Below are 12193 nucleotides of genomic sequence, written 5' to 3'. Positions count from 1 at the left end.
TTTTTTTTTTTTTTTTTTTTTAAACTCATGCAAGAGGACAAAAGTAGGAGCAGGGATCAAGAAAACAAGCTTTCTCAGCCAAATAATTGGGACAAAAAGCATCTAGAGTGTTCGTGGAAACTGAATACTTATTCATCATTCCCTGATGAGTAGACTTGCCTGTTTGGGCTTAATAAATATAAAACAGTGCAAGCATTAACAGCAAACTGTAAGCAAATATTTTCACTTTTAATGGGTTCTTTGGATTAGATTTCTTAATCTTTATCTACACTGTATGATGGGAGAGTTTGGAAGCCAAAAAAGCAGGTGATTTTTCTTGAGGCTAGAATGAAGTGATACTAGTTTTAAACAGTCTTAAAAAAAAAAATCCCAACCAAAACCCAACTAAACCCAAAGAAACCACAAAACAAAAAGAACATAGTTTTTAGCATCATGCCTTTGATAATTTCACTGGTATTAATGTTCTGCCAGCATATTTGCAGTGCAACAAATTATAACATCATAACAAAATATAACATGCATACATGAAGACTTATCCTTTGTGGCTAATCCTTCTCAAAAGCACCGCATTGATGTGCCACCTGATAAGATTTCAGTTTTCTAGAGGTCTCAAATTTAGTGCTGTTTATTTGGGAGAAAGCAAGAATGGATGACTGTGACAGTACCTTGTGTTAACTCTAGTGTTTATATAGGCATGCAGTGAGTTGGATCAGCTTTTGAGAAGGCATTCAGTCTGTTTTTATTAATTTTTTTTTTTTTTCCTCCCAAAGCTGGTTTTCAGTTGGATCAGCAAGCAGATCCAGCTCATCGCACTGAGGCAGGTGAACATGGCTGCGAAGGGGAAGGTGATGCTGCCCCTGGGCAGTAGCAGAGCTCTGGATCAGCCCAAGTCAGCTCTGACACAACTGCTGTGCTCTTTTGACTTACGTTGGCCACACCTTCTTTTTTTTTTTTTTTTTATTATTTTGTTGGCTGCCTGACCTTGAGCAATTATTTGGTCAGTGTACTTTTTTTCATTAAATGGAATGGAGTTTGGAAAGAGCGCGCTCTTGTGCACATGTGCTCTTGTGCACGTGTCTATGCATGTGTGCCTGAATGTGGCTCCCCAGATTAATAAGTAACAATGTGGGAATGTTTGAGATAGGGTGCTCTTGACCGCTGGTTTCAGCCTGTGTTTCGATGAAAGCAACTTTGATATTTTAAGTTGGGAGTGATAGGAAAGTGTAATGTGTTCTTTGGTTCATGAGCAGCACCTAAAACCTTTTGGTTGCTTAAATAATAAACTGTTAAATATTGTAGCCTCAGTTCTGTAGAAATATTTCAAAAAAGCCTGCTAAGCTTTGCACTTCAACTGTGTGTCACTGTGAAGGCTGTTTGGTGTGCTGCCATGCTATCAACATTCCTATCTGTCTTGAATTGGGGCTATACCTCCATGACAAGTTAAATTAATCCAAGTCAGCTGCTGCTTCTACCCTGCCTGTCCCCTGATTAGTCATCTTTTGTGCTTGCACTCACCTGACCCTGAGGTGAGCTACTTCAGGGAGCTAAACCAGCTGAGACCACACTACCATAAAAAAGGGAATAGATTTTTTTTTTAATGGTTTAGTTCCCCAAACCAGCCCTCCCAACAAACTGGACACTGCAATTGAAGGAGCAGAAAAATAGCAGAAATAGGAGGTTATGTGTGAGATGGTCAAGATAGTGTCAGCTGGGATAGAAATATTGCTATGTCTGGTGAAGGGGCATAATGGTTTCTGTGTATTAGAGCAAACAAGTGAGGAGACTGGCTTGCCCCTGGAGCAGAGGTGGTTTGGGTTGTGATGGCCCTTTGTTCTAGGGAAGCTCATCCCTCAGGGCTGATCCCTAGTTTGAGAATTCTGTCACTTGTACTGAAGAGCTGCATGCTCCCTGTTGTGCTGGATTGACATAGCGCTTAGCCAGGACTTTTCCTAGAGCACAAACTGCTGGTTTAGATATCTCAGGTGGACTCCATAGAGTCTTGGGGGGGAATTTGTAGGAAAGCTTAGTGCAGTGACTGGAGAGCTTGGCTGTGGTGTGCTCTTGATAGACTGCTGGGGAGACCAGTTGCAGTCATAAGCTGGAGCCCCTGTATCTCCAGAGGCAACATCTGTGTTGCTGAAGTCCACCTCAAAACTGAGAACAACTTGAATTATTTAAAACTAGCTGAACTGTAAAAGTCACACTGGGCTGATCCACTGTATAAATGATGTGGAAGAGGTGTGATAAGGAGTAAGTGAATGTTTTAGGGCCAAAGCCAAAATCTGACCTCATGTCCTCTCAAATGCTGGGGCCATCTCTAATTGCAGGCACCCACAGTTGGTGGGCACAATTTCTGCATGTGAATGGCAGAAAGAAGGACCTGGAGATACTTAAATATATGAAGACTCTCTCAAGTTCTGACCAGAGTGATTAGGTGGTCATTCCACTGTACAGGAAAAAAAAAAATCCTTTGTATTTCCTGCCCCTTTATGGAAGGAGGGGGGTCAGTGTCCTCTAATTCCCCAGTTAAAGGCTACTTTCAAATTCTTGTGGTCACAGGAACTTGCCCCACATCTAGACCTGCTGGTGAAAAAGTATTCTTCCAAAAATAGATTAATATGCAATGTCCTGTGAGGAGGATAAAACTAACTGCAAGAAATGCATCTGAATGATGTTATTTTTGTTGGTGTTTTTGGTTTGTTTGGTGGTTTTTTTCTTAAAATTAAAAGGTGATAAGTTCACATGTGACAGTGTGCAAGTACTTTGACATTGTTTAGTAATCCAAATCTTTCCCTCTCTGTGATCCTAGAAAATGTAAGGATATCCTTTGCTGTTGCAACAGTGGCATTTTTTTAATTGGATATATCCTCTCAACCCCTACTCCTGGCTGCACTTTAAGGGTGTTTCCTTGCCAAGAGCCCTCAGGGGGAGGAGAGAGGCACTTGTGTAACTTGTACCCACTGGGGTCTTATCCATAGGAGGTGGTAGGTATTTTAAAGATAGCTGAGTAGCTGAAACATCTCCTTCCACTGGTGGATTTCTTTGGGGCAAAGGTTCTGTTTCATCTTTTGTAAATGACTTAAGCTGAGATATTCTAGCCTGTCTTATGGATGCTTGACTGTGGAGGGAATGGAGCTACAAGCCAGCAATGTGCCCTGGCAGCAAAGAAGTCAGCAGCATCCTGTGCTGCATTAATGCAAACATGGCCAGGAGAGGGAGGGAAATTATCATCTCCCTTTACTCGGCACTCATTAGTCTACATATGCCCCCTGCCCCCAAGTACAGGAAAGACTTGGACAAAGCAGAGCAAGCTCAGTGGAGGGCTACCAGGTTGGTCAGGGCTGGAGTACTCACCCATGAGGAGTGGCTGATGGAGTGGGACTTCTTCATCTTTCAAGACCTGACTGGATAAAGCCCTGAACAAGCTGGTCTGAGCTCACAGCTGAACCTGCCTTGAGCAGGAGGTTGGACTGAGACCTCCTGAGCTCCCCTCCAGTCTGGGTGATGCCTAGTGGAGGCACTGGAAACCTCGGGAAACTTGGAATTGAATGGAATTAAGATTTGCTGTAGTTTTTTGACGGGCAAAGTGGACAGATTAGATAGTATAGCAGACTAACTACAGAACTTGGAGTTTGGTAGCAAGAATCTGCAGCAGGAAAAGAATAGAGAAAAGCAGGGGTTTTCGTATTTTTGGGTGGATTTTTTGTTTTGTTTTTTATTTTGTTTTTAAGAAAAGTAAGAATTTTCACTCTAAAAGAGCTAAGCGTTGCTTGGGGCTTAACTTTCAGAAGATGCCCAGAGAGGTTTTGTAAGGTGAGATAACTCAAAAGCAAAGATACTCATCAACATATTGCTATATAATTCACGCATTTTCACACTGGCAGCAAAAAGAGGAAAATCTTGATTGCAAAATTGAGTTTCCTTCAGAACGGACACAGTATAGCATTTCTGATGTGTTTGGAATGAGATCATCAATGTGTTGCTTAAAACAATTGGGTTTTAATCTTAGAGTGTGGTTTGGTTGTATTTGAATTTATAAAGTGGAAGTTACAGGCAGGACTTAAATATTTAATTTTTTTTTAGGTTTCAAAAATTTTTATAAAGATGCTGTTGAATGAAGAAGATGACGTCCAAGAATGGTTTTAATTACTGTGTATAGTGTTAATGCAGTCCGCATACTTGCAAATAATTGCACTTCTGTAATCAAGGAGCACAGTTACTGAAAACTTGTCATCCAAATATTTATTCCAGCTTTTGACTGCGAACTACATTTGCTTCCTGTTGATGTTTGTATTTCATGCCAGATTAAATTTATCTTTAGTTGTGAATGAAATGTTATGTCTGTGTTTATGTACCACAGTATAGAAAACATTTTAAGAAAAAACAGCATTTGCTTTCCTGTAACAAAAAGGAAAACAACTCAATCTTATTACTCCCAACTACATTTTAAAGGTAAATGACATCTGATAGGATGTTGGGACTTCTTTCTGACTGAAAAGTGTCCTCAGATCTCAGTGTCAGAAATTGAGGGGATTTGGCACCCACAAAAGCATTCTTTAGTAGCTGTAGTGTAGAACAAATCTTAGAAGGCATTTTTGCCAAAAAACAGAAAAAAATGGGCAAATCCTCAGACCCTTCATCTTGTATGAGTTTGTAACTTATGGTATAATAAATAGGAGGATTCAATAGGGAGATTTATCAGGCTTAATATTATTCCTTGCAGAACTATGGCCTTGAAACTGACAATATGAAGAACCTGGTTCTCAAGCTGCGAGCATCATCCAACAATCTGCAAAATTACATCAGCAGTCGTAGGAAAAGTTCAAATTATGATGGAAATACCTCTCGCAAGCCCCCTAATGAATTTCTTACTTCTGTGGTAGAGCTTATTGGTGCTGCTAAAGCCTTGCTTGCATGGCTGGACAGGTAAGAATAAAATCTTTGTATTTTAATTTACTGCTATAATAGATTGCTTCTCCTTGTAGGGCAATTTCTAGGTGCTTGGGTGTAAGGATCTTTTTGATCTTGCTCATACCTTTTTTGGTGTTGCCAGAAGGCCTCTAGTTGACAAATTTGATGTAGGGTGCCTACATTTGCATTTCCTCTCTTGGTAAAACCAGTGAAACTGTTAACATTGTATGCAAACTGTTATTTATAAAAGTAGGAGTCTCCCTGTTCAGGTCAGTTTCTCATATGTGTGACTGCCTCCTCGCCCCTTACCACCTTCTAAATTACTTGTCATTGGCAGGTCCCTTTCTAAAAGAATTTTTAATCTTCTGCTGAAACTGTGGTCTTAGCTCTGCGATTTGAAAACTGAGCAGCAGGAGAGACTCTCCCTCTGCCTGGCTTTGTGTTTTTTCTTTAACTCTTTTTTTTTTTTTTTTTTTTTTTTCTTCCTGGCAAGAGCCAGAGTTGTTTTGTGACAGCTGCAGCGGAAGAAAACAGGCAACAGAGCCTGTCGGGTGCTGGCAGGGATGCTGTCCGTGATAACAGATGAACGTAAATTCTCAAGCCCCTTGCCAGCTTTCCTGAGGAGGAAGGTTAGGAGGAGAGCTGCATGGGGACCAGCAGCAAGGAGCGCTTTTATCCTTCAATATCCCTGCTCTCCAGTAAGGAGTTGGTTCTGTGTCCAGGCAGTGACACTAACAGCTTGTGCCTCTCACCTGGTCCTCTTCTCTCACCCTGTTGCTGGCAGCTTGCCCTAAATTTCTTTTGCGAGTGGCTGTCAGCAAGATGGCTGGATTGTCCATTTCCAAACTTGCTGGGGTTACTTCTCAACCTCCCTTTCAGCTCTTTCAGCTGTTTGGAGGGTCTGAGGTGGGACTGTGTAGGCTCTAAAGTTGCCCTACCTATAATGATCCTTCTCTAAGATTGAGCCTCACAGCATGTCTGTGTGTAAGACGTTAAAATCCATTTTTCTTCTTTTACAGAATTTTTCTTTCCTCTCCAGTCTGAGTTTAGTAATTAATGACTTGGAAGTTAGAAATTCATTCGCTGGCAAACCCAAGGGTGTGATTTTTATAACACAGTCAGTGTGATCTGACTCCAGCATGCAGCTGAGAGAACTGTAGTTTGGAAAATTGACTGTTTCTTCTGGGTTTGCTCTCTGAACTTGCTTACCACAGGGCTAGACATTCACCAGTTTTGGTGCAATGACAGAGTAGGACTATGCAGTCAGGAATACTTGTATTGTATAACTGTATTCCCGTGCTTGTGCAGATGTCAGAGTTACAGCTCTTGCTCTCACATGGTATTCCTCACTGATAAGGTGGCATGGGAGAAAACCGGTCCCTTTGATCTAAGGGGATTTTTCTCTTGTTGCAGGACCCCATTTACAGGTATTGCTGACTTTTCATCAATGAAGAACAGAATCATTCAGCTCTGCTTGGATCTCACAACTACTGTTCAGAAGGTCAGCTGATTTCTCTTCCTCTTTGCTTTCCAAAAGGGAAGGAAGGGGGGTGTCTAGGGAAGTAATGTGCTTGCTGTGTGCAGAGTGTTAATTGGAAGGCAGATCTGGAAATGAGAGCTTACTTGAAAATTTGAAGGTCCATGAAGGTCAGTTTCTGTTGTCCATATGAGTTTGTTCCCCCCCTTAATTTCCAATTTTGCTATTGCTGTCTGTGGTCTAAAGGCTACTCATATTTTCTTGAGCTTTAGTGGAAAAAGGGTTAGTTTTTGAAATAGTTGGTCTGCATTTGAAGATCTGCAAGTTCTGAACAACATGTTGAAAAACAGTTATCAGTGCTAGCTCTAAACAAAAATATGACTCCATTGGTGGTTATACCCATGCATGCAGACTCCTTAGGTCTTGTCCCATACAGAGTGCTTTAGCCATTGGGTGGGAAATGCTGCATGTAATGGGAAGGAGCTGCTACTTTTACTATACAAATCCCACTGGCCAGGCTGCTTCTGCCAGTAGTGCGAGACCACAGTGTTTTGTTTCAAAACTTTGCATTTATCAGCTGTGTGATGAGTATTCCTATTGGTAATGGCTAAAAGGACATGTAGCAACTGTGGCAATCTTGGCAAATGACATCATTTTGCTCTCTGAATAATACTGCTTGTCTTCAAAACTGTTCTGATGGCATGCCACTGCTTTGGCTGTGAAGCACTGTGTGTGCTTCAGTTCCTTGCTTGTAGCTGTTAGTCTGTGGCCCTATATTGTTTGAAGGACCATGTCCTGTAACATGAGTGATTCTCTCCCCATTTTGAGGGGATGATACCAAAAGCCAGAAACATCCTGTGAGTTGTCAAGCTATGATGACACCCAGTTCAATCAGTTGGATTGTTGTGAAAGGATAGTGTCTGGATATTCTAAGTTCAAAAGCGCACAAGTTTGGCTTGCTGTTGAATGCCCTTCTTGTTTGGGCGCTGCGTGTGCAATTGTAGACAGTGATTTGCAGCTACAGATTTGCAGACTGTGAAGTAGAACAGTAAGTGTTTCTCGCAGCAGATGGTGTTCACCCGAGTGCTACAGGAACTGAGATATAAGATTGCTGAACTGTATTAATAAAACTACTAAAAATGGTGTCTAATCTGTCAATTAAATCAGCCTTTGATGGCAGGGGAATGGACGTTGGTGAATACAATCCTAGCCTTTTAAAAACCGTCAGAGTATTTCTCTGCCAATTTGATATGAGCTATAATAAAGAATGGGATTGGTGCATATGAGAAGAATCATTAATGGGGGAAGAATCAACACTGTTTTGTACTGGGACACTGCAGATACATTAGAATGGTCTGAAGGAGTCCACTGACATAGAAAAGAGAGATCCAATTGAAAAATCTTCAGGTGAGTTTTTAGACTTCGCAAGTACTTTTTATTAGGGAATAGAATGTAGGAACAAATGGTCAGTTCTCATAGCAGAGAAAAGACCAGTGTGGCTCTTGTGTAGCCAAAAGCTACTCTGCGTAATCGTAAATGACATGTAAACGTGCACGAAGAATAAAGCAGGGCAGGAATGTAGTAAGATTCCAGTTGACTTTAATGATGGCTATATAGATACAAAGAACAGAGTTTACTCCTCTGTTTCTTAAAGTTTTATGGCAAACTTTAAAGTTAAAATACTAATCAGTGTAAATAGAAATGAAAAGGTGTGGAAGGACTTTGCAATATTGAGCAACTGGGCTGCATGATGATAGGTGACATTCACTATTGATTCATGCAGATGTAATTAGCAGAGAAAAATTATGCTGATGCACAACGATGGAGTCTAAACTTCGTAGTAGTGTCTTGAAGCTTTTGACAGAATGTAAAAAGTGTGACCTTAGTCCTTAGTGGTCATTACGACAGGAAAGAGGGTGTTAAGACTTAATATGAAAACATAAAAGAGAACATAGCTGAGCTGTTTTTATATATCCCTGGTGTGTCTGGAGGACTGGGTTTTGTGGTTCATGGTGTGGTTTTGGTTTTTTTGGGGTTGTTTGTTTATTTTATTTTATTATTATTATTTATTTCTGTATTTAAAAGCACCAAACAGAGGTAGGAAGGAACAGAAGAAATGTTAGGGATGATCAGAAATATGGGACAGCTTTAATTCACAGCTCCTGGATGCATCGCTGGCATTGTGTGGTAGTTATGCAGGTTGAGATGTCGAGGGCAAATATCTTGGAATCTAAGCTTGTTTAAATGCTTGGGGGTTGGGGGTTTTCTTCTTATAGATATTGTGAATCTTGTTTCATTATTTACTTGCTGTTTTAACTTCTTAACCTGAGAATCTAATACAATTCTCTAGTTCAGCTCTGTCTTGCAGAGTACAATGATGGATTCTGTAGTTTGTTATGTGAACTTGTTTCAGTTCAAAGACTTTTGTACCTGGGCTGTGTAAATAATGATTTGTGTGCAGTCCTGTGGCCCTCAGGAATGTCATTGATAGCATATTTTTTAAAAAAAACCACTTTTCATTCTATTTTTAACAGTATATTTTAGATCCATTTTGATGCCTGGGACAGAGGAGCGCCTGAGTTGGGGTTTGTAGGTGTAAGCAAGCTCATGTGCCTGGCCTTCTGAGAGCCTAGTTTTATTTTGCAGGGTTCTGCTTTTCCAAAGAAGTCTGCTGCTGTAATTGAATCCCATGTTCACTTAGTTTTCAAGGTTTATTATTGCTTTCTACCAGGGCCAGAAAATAGTTGTTTAACAGTACATTTGAGCCCTACTGGGTGAAACTGATCTGATTAATTCCAGCAGCATGAATAACTCTTTCAGTTCGAGGTTAAAGTGGCAGTTTTGCAGAGTTTTCAGGGATGATGTGTGTACGTGTTTATTGGTTAATGTAGGGCTTTTGTTCTTGCTTTGTTTTTAGGACTGCACTGTGGCTGACATGGAAGATAAAGTTCAGACGGTAGTAAGTACACGTTTCTGTTGAAACTCAGCTGCCTACATTCACATTTATTTTGGTGGCTTCTATGCTGACTGTACTGACAACAGCTTTCCAATCCTCCTTCCCCCACCCTCAGCATATCATGCAAGTAAACATTGTTATGGGCCCCTTTGTGAATATTCTTTACTGTAGAGGAAATCGATGAAATTTGAACAGACAGGTAGTGTGCATAATAACGTGGAGTCTAGTATTCCTTAAAGTTCATTGCACAGTTATTTTTTCAAGAGGATTTAGACCTTATATTTTCAGGGTAGGGGTAGTGCTGTAGAATGATCATAGGCTAAATAAACCATTTATGCCTGTGATGTTCATTTAGTGCCTTAATAAGCAGACACTATGCCTTATTAAGCTGCTTCATGTAAAAGAACTGCCCTGCCACGGAACTGAGGTTTTGTCTCTGATTGTGCTTGAGCTTGAGTTTTCAGGGTTGTTTGAAGCAGCCTTGTGACCGAATGAGGAGCGTAATGGAATGCTTTTTATATTTTGTAACAGTTAATCATCGCTTCCTGCTTTTGACATGAACCAGGCTGTGCTCTTTGATAAGGCCTTCCGCTAGCTCATAGATGCTTAGGAATTTAGTAGCACAATAACTAAAAATAATTTTGTCCATAAATAATGAGACCACGTAAAAGGGAGTTTTTTGCATCTTTCTTTTTCCATTTGTGCACACCCACTCTGGAAGTGGGTATTGTTGTTTGGAGTTCCCTTGTTTGAGCAGTTCCTCCCATTCACACTTAAGCATTGTTTTGATTTATTTTATTGCTGCTCTATAAATCTGATGTAAAACAAAACAAAAAAATGTTTTAACTATTGTTTCCAGGGACCATTGTAATCCAAACCAATGTCTTCCTACAAGACAGCTCCCCCTGTCCTGTAATTACGTATGTCTACTTTGACTGAAGGATTCAAACCCCTTTCTGAAAAGTGGCTTACCTTTCTGGTTCCCAAACTGTGTATAACTAACTACTGTACTGTGTACTAATCCTCCCTCCCCTCTCCTTTAAGCTTTTGTAAACTACTTGGAGTTTCAGCATTGGATCAGTTAATGTCATGACCCAAAACAGACTGTGGGGCATTAAGAAAATTGTGAGTATAGGGAGGGCACAGATTTTTGGACTATGTGGTTTGGTTTTTTTCCTGATCAATTAGTCATTCTGCTAGTTAAAAGGTCTACAAGACAAAGCCGTTCTGCCTCTGACTTTACAGACACACATGGAAGGTCAGAATTTGCCTTTAGTTATAATGTTGGCTTAGGATCAGTTATGTTTTGGTCAAAAGGAAATATGAACCTTGCCTGTGTAAGCATTCCAGAAGAGGTCGGTTTAGAGGCACAGTGGATAGAAGTATTGCTGAAATGCTGAAGTGCTAGATGTCCTACCTTATACTGTAAAGTTTTGCACAGATAAGTCAGTGGCCAGCACCTCACTTTCTGCTACGTGGCCAATTTTATTCTCATTGCAGAAATAAAGAACAATATGAAAACCAGTCAATTTTTCCCACAAGGAATCATCAAAATGTTTCAGTATTTTAATGGCTTATATTTTAGTTAAAGCAAACAAACCCCAAACCCAATTTTTTGCTATATTTTGTGTGTTTATTTTTTTAAAACAGAGTGTGTGTTGGCATCTATTTGTGATGATGAGGTGGCACTAATGGAAACAGGTTGTTTGGACTAGGCTACAGTACGAAAATGAACATGCTGTAAAATAGAACTGTAGAACTGAATCTTCTATTTTGGTGATTCTTAACTATGTGTTTTTAGTGGACCAAGGTTTAGAACACATTTCCTTTCCATGTTTGAAAACTGAAAGAGGAGGAAGCCAGGAGAGAAATTTTGTAACTTTTTTTTGTATGTTCTTATTGTAGGCCAAGACTTTAAATGGCATTTGCGATAAAGCCATCCGATCAACTACAGATCCATTGATGAGCCAGTGTGCGTGTCTGGAGGAAGTTCATTTAACCAACATTAAACCTGGGGAAGGCCTGGTAAGAACAGATTCTGAAGTGTTGTGATGCCCCCAGTGTTTAACAGGCAGTCTTGTAAGCCACTGCATGTGTGTGTATAGCAAGATATTTCAAAACCAGTAATGTCCTTTGGGGAACAGAAAGAAGCAAGGTTAATTGTCAGGCAGTGTGCTGGAGTGGCTGCCAGAGATGGTTATGCACGTTAATAGGTTTGATCCCAAATACAATTTTTGATGGTAAATTGTTGCAGATTTGTGTCTTAACCGGGATATTGGGAAATTTGCAGGTGCCTGTGAATTCAGTCATTTTATTTTGGCAGGTTACCTTAATCAGCTGTTTTTCTAGGGCAGGGCTAGGGGAGGGAGCAGGTGATGAGAAATGATGTTTGTGTTTTGAAAGGCACACTTTTATGTGTGTTTATACCAAGATTGAGAAGAATGTGAGGATTTTTGAGGTTTGCTGTTAACAGGAATATGAGAAATCCTTTTAAATGTTCAGTGACTGTGTACCATTACTGAATCTAGTTTGTTCAGTGGATGCTGCTTAGCGGAGTGCTGGCTATAAGAAACAGGTTGAAATCTTGGTGGATTTTCTGGCTGGGTAACAGGCATGTTAGAATGAGTTGGAGGGAATTAAAAATTCTTTAGTGCATTTTTATTCCGCCCCCCGTACCTGAAGGCAGAAGAGATGAACACTTAGAGGAAGTCTTACTGTGGTATATAGTTTCACCTAGGCCACTGGATTTGACTGAATCAGTCATGCATTCTTGAAATTATGGGGACTTCTTTGTTAATGCACAAGCTACAGAGAAGCCTAGTTTGGACTAAGTAAGAAACGAGGAGGTA

At 40.3% G+C, this 12193-nt stretch overlaps 1 protein-coding gene across 3 annotated transcripts in view; it reads left to right on the top strand.

Moving 5' to 3' along the window:
- Positions 1-12193, top strand: part of CNKSR3 (CNKSR family member 3) — a 60078-nt gene that overhangs the window by 34845 nt on the left and 13040 nt on the right. For all 3 annotated transcript variants that reach the window (XM_035899817.1, XM_009644288.2, XM_035899816.1), the window contains exons 3-6: positions 4724-4926; positions 6325-6412; positions 9306-9347; positions 11250-11369. In XM_035899817.1, the coding sequence (XP_035755710.1) occupies positions 4724-4926; positions 6325-6412; positions 9306-9347; positions 11250-11369 (453 nt within the window). The remainder of the gene's footprint in view (positions 1-4723; positions 4927-6324; positions 6413-9305; positions 9348-11249; positions 11370-12193) is intronic.

The sequence above is a fragment of the Egretta garzetta genome, unplaced genomic scaffold (genome assembly GCF_000687185.1).
Source record: "Egretta garzetta isolate BGI_Z169 unplaced genomic scaffold, ASM68718v1 scaffold397, whole genome shotgun sequence".
NCBI classification, from domain to species: Eukaryota; Metazoa; Chordata; class Aves; order Pelecaniformes; family Ardeidae; genus Egretta; species Egretta garzetta.
Note: the sequence above shows the minus strand (reverse complement) of the source record. Positions and strands in the feature narration are given on the sequence as shown.